Source organism: Siniperca chuatsi, linkage group LG7 (genome assembly GCF_020085105.1).
Source record: "Siniperca chuatsi isolate FFG_IHB_CAS linkage group LG7, ASM2008510v1, whole genome shotgun sequence".
In the NCBI taxonomy this organism is placed as follows: domain Eukaryota; kingdom Metazoa; phylum Chordata; class Actinopteri; order Centrarchiformes; family Sinipercidae; genus Siniperca; species Siniperca chuatsi.
The window spans coordinates 911,732-927,915 of record NC_058048.1 but is presented as its reverse complement, the minus strand read 5'-3'; the positions used below and the strand labels follow the sequence as shown (position 1 = coordinate 927,915).

The following is a 16,184-nucleotide window of genomic DNA, read 5'->3' as shown; positions in this document are numbered from 1 at the left end:
GTGGCATCGGAGACATGTTGCTTGAAATTAATAGATTCAGTAATATTAAGAAATTCAGTGGCTATTCAGGGGCATCATACAACCTGCCATCATGTGCAGGTTAAAATTGCTGACTAATAACACTTTGTCCAGCCTAATAATATAATTCAGAAAATCAGTAAACTCAGATAAAAAGTGTCATGCTGGACCAGGAGGTCGATAAATTAAAACACAATAAAATGGCTTTAGCCGACCAACTTTAGTCAGTTGTTGTTCAAACATGGTAAAAGGTTCATTTCTCACCAGTTGGCAAGAAAACCGATATTTCCAGACTACAGTGAGAGCTGCACCATGGCCTGACAGACGCGGAGTCCCAATAAATGAACAATCCATAGTTCATTTAAATGGATAAATTCCATTTTCCGTTTCCACATTTCGGTCAGGAATAAAAAAGACATTTAGTATGTAAGCCTTGTTCGCCACAGAGCATGCATTAATCAAGCACATTTTGATTGGTGATGCCACCATTTCATCATCAACTCAAGAAGTTTTGGGGGTGTGAGCAATTTGGTGGATCATTTGCACACCACGGTGATCCTGACCATAACAAAGGCGTGAGCAGCAGATAATGATAAGTAGACCACGCCCACATGCACCAATCAATATGACACTTCAGATCTTGGTTAATACTGTTCCCCAGAGCATGTGCACCAAATTTGGTGAAATTCTGTCCACAGTGTTTTGAGGTAGACATTGTTGGCATTTGTGGCACCTCCTATGGGTCGGGCTCAAAATGCTTTGGCACGCCTATTCCCAGACATGGTCTAAAGATATCTTCCAAGATTTATGATGATTGGACAAAGCCCCACCTTTTGTGAAGTTTTTTGGGGCGGCCATGTTATTGGACCGATCTTTCCCAATTACAGTGCGTTGATGTATCTCAGACCCGCAAGGCTGTCTACCAAATTTGGTGTTGATACATTTGAATTCCAAAAAGTAGATGTCACATTTCTGTTTTTCAGATTATGCAAATTAGCACTGTGTGAGGGGCGTGGCCTTTCAAAATGTGTTCAGGCGTTAATTATAGCGCCACCATCTGGCTGATTGGAGTCATATTTCTTGGAAAGCATTTGCACATAATTTCCAGTTATTGGGCCAAGTTTAATGTCTCTAGCTCATTCCAGCACTCTGCAATTTCAGCCACGAAAGAAGACAACAAATAATTATAATAATTATAATAATAGTAATAAACCAACACAAAATCAGTAGGGTACTACCCCTTCATTGTGATCTGCAAATTAGTTTTGCACACACATTGCATTCATGCACATTCTCTATCCTGTTCCTACTGACCTCTCTTGTCTGTTTCTTGTGCTGTTGTAATGCTAAATTTCCCTCCTGGGATTAATTTGGTTTGATCTTCTTCTTCTTCTTCTTCTTCTTCTTCTTCTTCTTCTTCTTCTTCTTCTTCTTCTTCTTCTTCTTCTTCTTCTTATTATTATTATTATTATCATCATCACATGTACAAAGATTAATGAAGTTGTTGATTCATAGTGTCTCATTAATACTAGTTAATGATAAGATAAGATAAAATGTTTCAGAAAGAAAAAAAATAGCTGTGATTCCAGAGAAAGGATGTATACACACAGAAAAAGTGTGAATGAAGTGAGAATGAATGTCTACAGAGAGAGAGAGAGATGGAGAGAGACATTAAAAGAAAGAGAGAAAGAAGAAGATTGAGAAGAGATGGACAGAGCTATGGTGAGCCAGAAGCACAAGCCAGAAGGTATCTCCAGCTGGATACACACTGACTGTCACTGCTCAGTGACAACAAAAGGAAAAATGGATGGTGCATTGTGGGAACCGCAGTCCTTTCTGGTTGCTGTTGTCCATCTAGTTTGGGCTGACTGGAGCCCACAGTGCATGCATCACAGCTGGGAAACTGCCAGTGTACATATATTATTGAATGGCATTAAAAACTAATAGAATTAGAATAAAAAGCTGATTAATAGAATTGTTAAATCACTTTTGCTACACCAGATTCGTCACCACACATAATGCGTAAAAATTGAGCTTAGTGCACTGGGCATGACATGATCTGGTTAAGCCTTTCAAGTGGGTGAAAGTGAACTTTGACAGATCAAAGGGATTTAAGTGTGCCACGTTGGGCATTTCCCACTTATAGGGGAATTTCACAGTGGCTTTAAAATCTGTCAGAATGTTCTTTATTGAGAGTGAGCCAGTGCCTCCTCTAAGCAGAGACATTATGAAAGGAACTAAAGTCATGAATAATATATACATATATATACACATATACACACATATACATATATATATATATATATATATATATATATATATACACACACATATATATATATATATATATATATATATATATATATATATATATATATATATATATATATATATATATATATATATATATATATATACACACATATATATACATATATACACACATATATATATATATACATACACATACACACATATAAAAACTTTGAACTTTGAACTTCGAGCTCGGGTCCTCTACCAGAGGCCTGGGAGCTTGAGGGTTCTGCGCAGTATCTTTGCTGTTCCTAGTACTGCACTTTTCTGTACCGAGATGTCTGGTGTTCTTCCAGGGATCTGCTGTAGCCACTCCTCCAGTTTGGGGGTCACTGCCCCGAGTGCGCCGATGACCACGGGCACCACTGTCGCCTTCACCTTCCACGCCTTCTCCAGCTCTTCTCTGAGCCCTTGGTATTTCTCTAGTTTCTCATGTTCCTTTTCCTGATGTTGCCATCACTTGGTATTGCCACTTCAACCACAACGGCTTTCCTCTGCTGTTTGTCCACCACCATGATGTCTGGTTGGTTCGCCATTACCATTCTGTCAGTCTGAATCTGGAAGTCCCACAGGATCTTGGCTCGGTCATTCTCTACCACCTTTGGAGGTGTTTCCCACTTTGACCTTGGGGTTTCCAGTCCATACTCCATGCAGGTGTTCCTGTACACTATGCCAGCTACTTGGTTATGGCGCTCCATGTATGCTTTCCCTGCCAGCATCTTACACCCTGCAGTTATGTGTTGGATTGTCTCAGGGGCCTCTTTGCACAGCCTACACCTTGGGACTTGTCTGGTGTGGTAGATCTGGGCCTCTATTGCTCTGGTGCTCAGGGCCTGCTCCTGTGCAGCCATGATGAGTGCCTCTGTGCTATCCTTCAGTCCAGCCCGCTCTAGCCATTGGTAGGATTTCTTGATATCAGCCACTTCAGTTATGTTCCGGTGGTACATCCCATGTAGGGTTTTGTCCTCCCATGATGGTCCCTCCTCCAGCATCTCTTCCTCTGTTCCCCATTGCCTGAGACATTCACTGAGCACGTCATCTGTTGGGGCCTTATCTTTGATGTACTTGTGGATCTTGGATGTTTCATCCTGGATAGTGGCTCTCACACTCACTAGTCCACGGCCGCCTTCCTTACGGCTAGCATACAGTCTCAGGGTGCTGGATTTGGGATGGAACCCTCCATGCATGGTAAGGAGCTTTCGTGTCTTAACATCTGTGGTCTGTATCTCTTCCTTTGGCCACCTTATTATTCCCACAGGGTATCTGATCACTGGCAGGGCGTAGCTGTTTATTGCCTGGGACTTGTTCTTGCCATTGAGCTGACTTCTTAGGACTTGTCTTACTCGTTGAAGGTATTTGGCAGTTGCTGTTTTCCTTGTTACCTCTTCGAGGTTGTCATTTGCTTGTGGTATTCCAAGGTATTTGTACCCATCCTCTATGTCTGCTATTGTTCCTTCTGGGAGTGAGACCCCTTCTGTGTGGACTACCTTCCCTCTCTTCATCACCATTCGACTGCACTTCTCAAGCCCGAATGACATCCAAATGTCAGAACTGTAGATCCTGGTGGTGTGTGCATCAGTGAGTCAATGTCCCGCTCGCTCTTAGCGTATAGCTTGATGTCATCCATGTAGAGGAGGTGACTGATGGTGGCCCCATTCCTGAGTCGATATCCATAGCCAGTCTTGATTATTTGGCTGAGGGGGTTATGCCTATGCAGAACAGCAGTGGGGACAGAGCATCTCCTTGGTATATACCACATTTGATGGATACTTGTGCAAGTGGCTTGCCATTGGCCGCAAGGGTGGTTTTCCACAGCCTCATCGAGTTTGCAATGAAGTCTCTTAGAGTCCTGTTGATGTTGTACATCTCCAAGCATTCAGTGATCCATGTGTGTGGCATTGAGTCATATGCTTTCTTGTAATCAATCCAGGCAGTGCACAGGTTGGTGTGTCGGGTTCTGCAGTCTTGGGTGACTGTTCTGTCAACCAGGAGTTGGTGTTTGGCTCCTCTGGTTCCTTTGCCAATGCCCTTCTGTGCATTGCTCATGTATTGATCCATGTGTCCACTTATCTTAGCCGCGATGATGCCTGACATGAGCTTCCATGTTGTGGAGAGGCAGGTTATTGGCCGATAGTTGGATGGGACTGTACCCTTTGCGGGATCCTTCAGGATCAGGATTGTATGCCCTTCGGTAAGCCATTCAGGGTGCGTCCCATCCCTTAGCAGCTGGTTCATTTGTGCTGCTAGGCGCTTGTGGAGTGCAGTGAGCTTCTTTTGCCAGTAGGTGTGGCTGTCCAGTTTTTCTTACCTGAGACTCTTTCTTGGATGTCAGCCGCTGTGATGATGACTGGATTCTGTTCAGGGAGGTTGCTGTGGTCCTCTCTCAGAGCCACCAGCCACTGTGCATCGCTGTTATGTGATGCCTCCTATATACTTTTCCAGTACTGTTCATGTTCCAGCCTTGGTGGGTCTGCTCTGCTGTTATTACCCTGCCATTAAGCGGGAGGTTGAGTTGCAAACAGCCGGTTTATTCTTCTGGCTTCATTATCTCTCGTGTACCTCTTTAGGCGGCTGGCCAAGGCTTGGAGCCTTTGTTTGGCAGTTTCGAGTGCTTCAGGTATGGGCATCTGGTTGTACTTCTTAGGTACTTGCTTTCTCATTGCATCTCTCTCTCATGGCTCACTTCTCTCCGTGCCTCCTTGATTTTTGCCTCCAGCCTTCATTTCCATGGTGGGTACTGTTTCTCATGGCTCCCACGGTTGCTCTTTTAGCCAAGCATCTCGAGGATCACTGCTGCTGAGGCGTATATCAGCTCGGTTTCAGCTTGGTTTCAGCTTGGTTTCAGTGATGGTTATGGTAGGGATCGCACTCAATGCTGCATTCACATCTATATATATATATATATACACACACACACAGATATACATATATACATACATACATATATACATATATACATATATATACATATACATGTATATATACATATATACATATACACATACATATATATGTATATATATACATATACATATATATACATATACATGTATATATACATATATACATATACACATACATATATATGTATATATACATATATATATATACGTACATATATGTATATATATACATATATATGTATGTGTACATGTATATATACATATATACATATACACATACGTATATGTATATATGTATATATATACATATATGTACGTATATATGTATATGTATATGTATATATATATATATATGTATATATACATATATATGTATGTGTATATATGTATATATGTATATATACACATGTATTTGTATATATATACATATATATGTATATATATACATATATACATATACATATATATATACAAATATATATAAATACATATATACAAATATATATAAATATATATATATACATATATACACACATATATATACACATATATATACATATATACACATATATATAAATATATATATATATACACACACATAAATATATATAGGGAAGGAAAAGTCCCTTTTAAAAAAGTCTCAGGATAACAAACATGAAGATACTTTTGTTTACTTTTGTTGTTGTTAAGTTTTATCCTGAATTCATTTCACATCAGTTCTCTATAGACTGCCAACTGTTTTCATTGCTTTACCTCTTACAGGGCATACAGACCTGACAGCTGGAGAAGCTGTCGCCATGGTGACTGGGATGGGCAGAGCATAACAGATCATGCAGTGAGGCCACAGTACCTGAGCTGCATCTCATATTACACCAACACACAGCGACACTGTCAGCCCAAAACACCATGCACAGAGCCTGGGCACACCCTACCTCACACTACACAAAGCCCTGCACTGGTTGACAGAGGATCGGCCTCACCTATAGGGGGATTTTACCTGTAATGTCAAACCACAAGGGTGCAGAGCTCTGCTGCAGGGACACCACACCCACAATCTCTGCCACCTTGTCATTCTCCATGATGGTGAAATTGTAGACTGGCTCATCGAAGATCAGTGGGAAAGTCGGGGGTGGAGGTCGACGGATCCACTCGATGTGCAGGCGAGCTGTGGAGGATTTCTGAGGACGCCCGTTGTCTGTCGCTTTGATCTGAAGAGAGAAGCACAGAAGTTAGATTGTAAAGTAAGGAAAGATGTATATGTATCTGAGTATTCAAATTCCTGTTGAGATGCACATGTGAAGTGAAATTTGGCAACCCCAACCCCAAAGTAATATGTCAATATTGGGGAATTAAGTAAAACACTGGATTGCATCTAATGCCAACATTTTTAAACATTTTTGCTATCTACAATATCTGCATATGGCAGATACAGTATGGTTAATGTTAGGGAAAGATTGTGGTTATGGTTAATAAACATTAAAATTAATTGTAAAAGTGTATGATGGGACTCCAACTCGAAGGATACTGGGCTGAATTTGGAGGTGGCCTGAATGCATACAGAGTCAACAGGTGTGTGTGTGAATGATTAGTTTTTAAGACAGTGCCTCAAGATCAGGTAATAAAGCAGGACCCACCTTAAGGCCCTTATAGTGATATTGTGCTTTAGTGGTGTGTATTCCCAAACTAATTTTCAGTTAAATTATCACAAAGCAGCTGACAGAGTAAGCCTGCAGATTTCAGTGCCCCTGGAGTTCTGGGGCCTTTGGGCAGGTGCTCGCTTGGTAATCCAACCTTGGGTGGAGCAGGTTTAAATAAAAGACCTGCCACATGTTGAAATATAAAATGCTAAATGTAAAACCATTAAAATGCAAATTTAAATAGTTCTAAATCAATAAAAAAAATCCCAGACAGAATCACCAGGTTTTTGAGATATCCTGACATACCATAACAGACAAACGGAAAACATAACATCCGTGTCAGAGGTAACAAGATGTTGTGGCATCAGACAGGTTTTTCTCATGAATTGAGCCATTTCAATACCAAGTTTAAGACTCAAACACAACATCCATCCATGACTAAGACTTTGAGTTAAGAGAATTAAACTAAAAATGTCCTAAAACTTGTTAGCAGACATGCTTAATAATTGATGAAGGTTCACGTACAGTCAGGATGTCGTAGCTCCCAGCAGTGAAGGCCTTGCGTGAAGATACAACTGCAGTCTTGGGGTCGATGAAGAACTTCCCATCCTCGTTGCCGTCCACGATGCTGTAGGAGAGATCGCTGTTGGGCCCGTCATCACGGTCGTAGGCGAATACCCGATAGATGGATTCGCCCTTCTTTCTCCGCTCTCTCTCTGGAAGTTTGACCTGGTAGACCTTCTCAGGAAATGTAGGCTTGTTGTCGTTTTCATCCAGTACCTGAACCATCACCCACACTGTACTCTGCCTGGGACTAGGACCACCATCTGACACCAACACCTGCAGCAGCAGAATAGAGTGAGAGATTCAACACAAATTTATCCACACAAAATGTGTTCCAAATGAGGGACTTGATCCTTCAAAGATGCGACCCATGAAGGAGTGTCCCTTGGAGGACTCGAGGGCTGGGTTGAACCTGTTCGTCATTCACAAATTAGGAATTCTAACCTCACGGAGAACTGAATAATGGGGCATTCAGGTACTCCTCTTTAACTTGTATAATAGCAATTATCTTGACTTTTGACCATCTGAAGGCAAAAACCAGGCAAGTCTGACATGGTGACATGATATTTCCTGACTTGATGAGGATTACTTGAAAGCAATGTTATCTAATTAATTTAAAATGAAAACAACAAAAATGTTGTAAACAATGTCCAGGTTACGTACTATTTGCGTGGGACATTCATGTGCTAAAGTGGGATGCAGCCAGGAGGAGGCTATGATGGTAGGCACCCCGCCTTCATGTGTGACCATTCAGAACAGGTAGAAACACTTTGGCTTTTAGACTTGTAGCTTGAACCAGTTTGTTCAACAGCTCTGTAGCTCTCTTGCTCTTCTAAAGCCCTGAAGATGACTTTTACCGACAAATGTGTTTCACCCTGAGATTTTACAACATTATTTGAACAAAAAAATAAAAAAAGAATAAATAAGTTATAGAATGTGATTACTTTGTAAAACACATTCACTATTCAAAAGTAACCAGCACCTGTCTGTGTTAATTCTATTTGCTGCTATTCTCTGAGGAAAATAATCTGTCTTCCTGTGTATTGACAGCTACTTTATTATGCTTCTGTATGTCTAAAATGATAAAGAAGGTGATCTCTGAGAGGTGGTGCTAGCCAATATGAGCTACGAAGCAGGCTTTTCTGTGTTAAATATATATTAATTGAAGTGCAATCACTTTTCAGCTTGTCAGAGATTTACGATGCAGCAGTTAATTTCCCCTGTGCTCATGACTGGCTTCATTTAAGAATACCATCTGTCATTTTTGAAAATGCCAGACATGGGGAGCTGCAGTGATTGTGAAGAAAGAATTATCCCTAAACCGGCTAGCTAGCTAGCTGACTATGGAAGGAAAAAGGAGGTGGAGAGAACATAATCAAAGAGAGATGAGGATGAAAGAGTAGATGTATTTATCTGCGTGTGTGCACACGTGTGCTGTGGTGGTCAATATGCTTGTCTACCTTTGAATTATTAAATAAAATTAATTAAAAAAACATTATGCCCTTCACTCTGTGAAATGTCTTTTGGCATATCAGCCATCAGCCCCTTAAAAAAGCAACTTCAGAGGCCATGAAAAACCACAGCCAAAATCAGTTAATTTTATCTTATCATTTGATTAATAAATGAAATTTAACACAGATAATTGGTGGCAACACAGTCGTCTGTGCTCTAACTGAAGAGAAACCCCCCCCCCATTAAATCCATTCTTAAATGTAGTCCTGTGTCAGCCGCTGGTTCATCACACAGCTGCTCACCCTCTGTCCTTGAGAACTCAGAGACAACAAGTTTTGTTAGTGCTGAAATGACAATGAATTACAACTTTGATACTTTGATCAATCATTTCACTGATATATCAAGTAAAAAATAACAGATAGTTACAAGTTCCAGCTTTGTCTGCTACATATCATTATCAACTAAACTTGGGTTCCTTGACAGACAAAATAGGCAAAGATATCAGTTTAAGTTTTTGGTGTGCATATGTCTCTTCTAATTAATCGCTTTTAATCAAAATAAGATACTGGCAATAAAAACTAAGGACCAGTTAGTTAGTTATAAAATCTATTTAAATCAGTGAAAAAGATAATGACTGCATTGTTGTAATCAACCTAACAAATGGCCAAAAGTCCAGACATGTCAAATGTGCTGTTTGTGTAACACCTCTAAGTATCCATAGAAAGGGAAATATTTACAGTCTACATTGCTGTCTCTATTTGTTGTAGAGCTAAATCTAGCAGCCATACCTCAAGCACTCTACTGCAGGGTTTTTCCTGGAATATTTGGAGAGGTTTTAGCCAGCACCAAAGGAAAGTCAGCAGCACCAAAATGATAAGAATTCATAATAAAAATAGCAAATCAAATCCTCTCTGTTTAATAGCAATTTATCAAACAGCTGTTGAACAAGCAGAACATAAACTTAAATACGACGTCTTTGACTTCCAACAGTCAACTCCCCTCTCATCCACAGCCGCTATATATTTTACACTGGATGTGCCAGTAAGCAGCTTGTTTTGACTGTGCCTGAACACTCCGCTGTGAAGCTAGTGTGGGAGAGAGGACTTCCTGTAATTTCTCATAAAATAAAAGCCGGGACTCACACACACTCACTCACTCACTCACTCACTCACTCAACTCTCTCTCGCTGAGTGTGTGGAGTGCATGCTGGGAGCGGAAGTGTGGAGTGGGGTGTGAGAGCGGCAAGCTTGAATTGCGTTTTAAGGATAAAATTACTTATTTGTTTCTTCTATTTTAAGTTCTTTTTTGTGTTTAATTTGTCACATTTTGGTTCACAGTCTTAAGTAAAACACTGGTGGGTTTAATTATCTGATAAAGGCCATGGCGTCTCTCTCAGGTGAGGGAACGCCGGGGCTGTCAGAAATGGGTGTAAAGTGTTCTCGGATCCCGCGGTTACCGTAGAAGACGTGCTTCTAGCAATGGGCAGATTGTCGGGCATGAAAAAATAGCATCGGCCTCCAGAATGAACAAGGCGGTGGTGGTGTTTCTTAAAGATCAAAAACTCGTGAACACCCTTGTTGAAGGAGGAATCGTGATTTTCGAAACGCTGGTGCAAGTGATGCCATTGCGCGCACCTGCTACCAGAATTACAATCTCTAATGCGCCACCATTCATTTCCAATGAGCAAATTATAAAAGAACTGAGTCGGTTTGGAAAGTTTGCTGGATCCATTAAAATGGTTCCGGGTGTAAAAACGCAGCTCTAAGCATGTGATGTCGTTTCGAAGACAAGTGTTCATGTTTTTAAATGAACAGTCGAAGTCTCTGGATATCTCGTTTCGCATCCAACATGGGGACAGTTCCTATATGATCTTTGCAACGACAGATAGTTTGCGTTGTTTTGAATGCAGTGATTTGGGACATAAGAAGTTCACGTGCCCGCATAAGAAACAATCAGAAAACGCAAAGAACGAAGGAATTAATGATGAGCAAACGGATCAAAGTGAAAAAAACGAAAGTCCAGACAAAGAAAAACGGCCCATAGCTGTAGAGGAGGTAATGATTCCAGAAAAGAAACAAAAGATAAACAGGGTTAATGATGAGGATCCGGAGGGGGAACCCAGCGTTATTCCTCAGACGGTTTCTCCACCTGAGAAGAGTGCTACAGACCCGAGCTCTAAGTCAGAGGTGAGTGAGTTTATTTCATCTGTGCGAGCTGGTGATGATGCTGGAGGCCCGAGTGTCGTGAAGGAGGTGGTTACTGCGGTGAAGGATAAGGAATGTGTTTATGGTGATGAGGTTCAGAGTGTCAGCGGGTTAGAGGTTAATGCGCTGGTGGAGTGTGAAAACAGTGATGAAGAACTGATGGAGGATTGTGACTTTGATGTTGCAAAGTTTTTCCCTGATGTCAATAAGTTTATAAAATCAGTGGCAATAGCTCAGAAGACGGTGGGCTATGATGTCATTTCAAAACAAAAAATGATTTCGGCTGAAAAAGTTTCTAACAACTGTACGTAAAACTCAAAGATAATGTGAAACTGACAAAATGGAAAAAATAAAGCACGAGTGTGGAATCTATCTTAACCTTTGTTCTGTTTTTCTGTCAGTTGGTTTTTCTCTCTCTCTCCCCTGCAATGCAGATTCTTAGATTAGGATCTTTAAATGTGAATGGGCTGAGGGATGGGGAAAAATAGGTTTACTTTCTGAGTTTCTTAGGCTTAAAGATTCAGAAGTAATATTCTTACAAGAAACTCATAGTAATGGAAAAAATTAATCTGAGTTAAACTTGTGGTGGGAAGGAAAGCTTTGTTTAAGCCATGGCACAAATGTTAGTGCAGGTGTAGTGATTTTATTTTCAAAGCATCTTAATGTCAGTATTTTATCAGAAATGGAAATAGAGAGAGGACGTATTTTGATAGTGAAAGCTAAAGTTGAAAATCAAATATTCGTTTTTATAAATATTTATGCTCCAAATAAAGGGTCAGAGAGAATTTTTTTAAAAAATAGTTAAGTAAAAAAATAGTTATAGTATATTTTGGATGGTATGTTAATTGTTGGTGGCGACTGGAATTGTTCTCTTAACTTTCTTTTAGACAGGAATAATGAGGAGCCACATCCTGTATCAGCTTCTTTTTTAAAAAGCATTATAGTTCAGAATGATTTGATAGATGTATGAAGAGATACGAATAAAGAGATGAAACAATATACATGGACAAAAGCTTCACAGGGAATGATAAGTGCTGCAAGACCTGACAGGTTTTATGTAACAGCTACTGCAGAAATTGCCGTCTCTTACTAAAACATAGAGCGAGGATCTGGACAGTTCTGTTTCATTTAAGGAGTTAACGGAGGTCGTTAAACAGATGAAGCCTGGTAGAACACCAGGAATTGATGGACTATCAGTGGACTTTTTTAAAGCTGTGTGGAAGTACATTGGAAAAGACTTTTATGAGGTGATCCAAGAGTGTTTTAAAGAATAACGCCTTCCCACAAGTTGCCAAAGGGCAGTATTAACACTTTTACCAAAAAAGGGTGACCTGAGTGTTCTTAAAAACTGGAGACCTGTGTCAATTTTAACAACTGACTATAAGCTAATAGCTTATAGTAAAGTTTTGGCAAATAGGCTGAAAACTGTACTAGGAGACTTAATACATGAGGATCAATCATACTGCATTCCAGAAAGAACCATATATGATAATATTTTTATGATCCGAGATATTTTAGATTACTCTAAACAACATGAAGTGAATGTGGGTTTTCTGTTCCTGGATCAGGAAAAAGCATTCGATAGAGTTGAACATGGTTTTCTGTATGAAACAATGAGTGCGTTTGGGTTTGGAGAAGGTTTTATTTCCTGGATCAAACTCTTATATATGAATGCCTCATGTATCTTAAAAATAGGTGGGGGTTTGAGTAAACCAATAAGATTGCTTAAAGGAATAAGACAAGGATGCCCACTGTCTGGTCAGCTATATGCTTTAGCAGTGGAGCCACTACTCTGTCTCTTAAGAAAAGAACTGTCTGGTCTAAAGATTGATGATCATTGCCATGAGTTTAAGTTAACAGCATATGCAGATGATATTACTGTAATTGTGAGAGATCAAAGAGATATTGATATTGTTAATGACAGTATCTCAGTATATGAGAAGGCGTCATCTGCAAAACTGAACTGGAGTAAAACGGAAGCGTTCTGGTGCAATGACAAAGAGAAAGGCTGTTATGTCAACGTAAAACCTGTTATCCCTGGAAATGTAAAGTGGGAAAACGATGAGTTTAAGTTTTTAGGTATCTTTTAGGATCAGAAGTTCATCAAAGAAAAAATTGGGAAGGAGCTAAAGATAAGATTTGTAATAGATGGCATAAATTGATTGTGTTGAACCCACCAGATGAATTCATTACGGAAATTCAAAAAGTGTTGGTAAACTTTTTCTGGAATGGACAACATTGGTTAAGAGAGTCAGTTCTGTATCTGCCATTAAACGAGGGAGGCCAAGGCCTTATTGACATTAAGTTCAAAGTAGCGGCATTTAGACTCCAGACTGCACAAAGAATCCTTCATCATCGGTCTCAGAACTGGACAGAAATAGCTTTTGCTTTACTAAAAAGAGTGGGGCGGATGAACTTGGATAGACACCTATTTTTATTGAATTTGAAGGAAGTGGATTTTAATGGACTCTCTTCTTTTTATGCATCAGTATTAAATGCATGGCAAATATTCATTGTTAAAAGAGAGCTGTCTGAGGTAACTTAGGAGTGGGTTCTTGAAGAACCTTTACTTTTTAATCCTCTTTTATCAAGTGTGATGTTACATTCTAAAGGTGTCCGCACAAGCCTGGTTAAAGCAGGAATATGTAAAATATGTCATCTTCGGTCAAGGGACAGATGGATTTCTGCAGAAAATTTGGCAATGAAGATTGGGATTCATTCTGTTCGGACTGTTGAAAAACTACTATCTGAGATGCAGGAGTCCTTTCCTGAAATACCATTGCAAGCGGAGATGGTGGAGAATGTATTCTCCAGCATCAGTGTGGTTGCAAATGTAGGAGATTGGCAGGAGGCTAATGGAAGATTACTTTCTTTTACAACACCTGAACTTGGTCTCTTTGACACTTTATCTAAGAAGTCACTTTATCTTGTTTGTGTCAAATATCTGAATATAAGAGCATTGAAGAATCTTCCAGAGACTAAATGGATTAATTTTGTTGAATCAGGCGCCTCACCAAAAGGATGTTGGAGGACATTTTATAAGAAACCGATTGAAAAAAGAAGTGGGGACTTGCAATGGAGGATTTCTCATTGGATTGTAGAAACAAACAGTTATAAAGTTCATCTAAATCCTTTGCAAGGAGATGAGTGTTTGTTTGTTTTGTGGTCTTCCAGAAAAAGTTTTTCATTTATTTATTGGATGTCCAAGGCTGTTTGGAATTCTGGGTGTGTTACAAGACTTGAGCCATAATTTTGGTTTTATTTTTACAAATAGTTTCTTTATTTTTGGACCAAAATATAGTGCCTCAAATAAAAGAAATTGTTTTCATAAATGTTTTATTTGGTCAGGCAAAAATGGCAATTTGGTTGACAAGAAAGAGAAAAATGTTGTTAAATAGTGATAATGATCCTTTGAACATGTTCAGAGCACTGGTAAAAAGTAGGCTGGTTATGGAGTATAAGTATTATGAAATGGTGAATGATACTGAATCTTTCTTCTTTTTATGGGGTGTTGGAAATATTTTATGTCAACCCAATGGAGAGGGAGGTTGTGATGTATTGTTGTAAAAACTGATTTTTATTGTAATCTTTATAATTTATTAAGTTTATTTAATTTATTTATTTATTTGTTGTTGTTCGTTTTTTTAGGAATATATAATTTTGAAGTAAAATGTTAAGTGTGGTTGTATCATGTGTTAAAGGATTGTAATTAAAGACATGTTAAAAGTCTGAAAAAAGTCTCTCTCTCTCTCTCTCTCTCTCTCTCTCCATGGGGCCAACTTCGAATTGTGTGTTGGTGGAAGAAGTACTCAGATATTTTACTTAAGTAAAAGTAGCAATACCAAAGTGTAACAATACTCTGTTACAAGTAAAAGTCCTGCATTCAAAGTCTTACTTAAGTAAAAGTACAAAAGCATCAAAATATAGGCTACTTAAATCAGAATCAGAAATACTTTATTGATCCCCGAGGGGAAACTCTTTTGTTACAGCTGCTCAATCACGTCAGTGCACACAGGAATAGAAGTACTAAGCAAATCAAAATATAATACAGGCAAGATAAATTAAGTACAAAGCGGATATAAGTATAAAATTAAAATAAATGTAAAGTACAAAGTGGATTTACCAGTTGATGATAAGTTTGTATGGTATAATAATACAATGTAAATATAAGTAATATAGTGCATGTACTGTCAAGTTAAGTGTAGCTTAGATTATTATGAGATGGTAGATATTGCACAGCAGTAATAGAAGTATGAATAAATATATTAAAGTACATAAAGTAAAAGTACTTATTATGCAGAATGGCCCATTTCAGAATAATATATATTATATCACTGGATTATAATTAGTGAGGCATTAATGTATAAGTATCACCAAGGTTGCAGTTGGTAAAGGTGAGGCTAATTTCAACTACTTTATATAATGCCAGGTAGCTTAATCCATAATGAATCTGAATATGCAAAGTAACTAGTAACTAATGTTGTCAAATAAATGTAGTGGAGTAAAAAGTACAATATTGGCTTCCAAAATGTAGTGGAGTAGAAGTATAAAGTAGAATAAAATGGAACTACTCAAGTAAAGTACAAGTACAGTACTTGAGTAAATGTACTTAGTTACATTCCACCACTGCAAATCCTACTCATGTCTTTAAAGACCAACTCATTTAATCTGATTAATCACTTTATTCAAATTGAGTTTTTTGTTCGAGGATTTATTTTTTTAGTAAAATATGATGACAGACATTTGAAGCTTCATTCGAAAACCTCAATAGAAGCTTTGAATGTAACACAATTCCATTGAGAAATAACAGGAAAATGCATAGATTTCTGTCAAATAAGGTGACAGACTCATTACATTTACTCTACGCGGACCAACCGTGCTTACTGTCGTGCGTAGTCATAGTCAGGAAAAACCCTGTACTGTGAAAACGGAACTCTGATTAATAATTAAATAATAACTACAAACAAAATTACCCTAAATAGCTAGTAAAGGTTAAAGGGTTTTGGAGTTCTGAATAGTAGAGGTTGGCAGCATTCACTCTTGTGCAACATTAAATAGACCAGCATGTATCTTTAGTTTATTTAAAAGATAAA

General features: G+C 38.7%; 1 protein-coding gene across 15 annotated transcripts in view; it reads right to left on the bottom strand.

The window, feature by feature from the left end:
- The window catches only part of fat3a (FAT atypical cadherin 3a), a 284,665-nt gene that overhangs the window by 124,890 nt on the left and 143,591 nt on the right, over positions 1–16,184 (bottom strand). For all 15 annotated transcript variants that reach the window (XR_006378550.1, XR_006378549.1, XR_006378548.1 and 12 more), the window contains exons 5-6: positions 7,397–7,711; positions 6,232–6,442 (exon numbers count right to left, since the gene is read on the bottom strand). Coding sequence is in view for 11 of the 15 variants with exons in the window: in XM_044202274.1 (XP_044058209.1) it covers positions 6,232–6,442; positions 7,397–7,711 (526 nt within the window). In the remaining 4 variants the exon portion in view is untranslated. The remainder of the gene's footprint in view (positions 1–6,231; positions 6,443–7,396; positions 7,712–16,184) is intronic.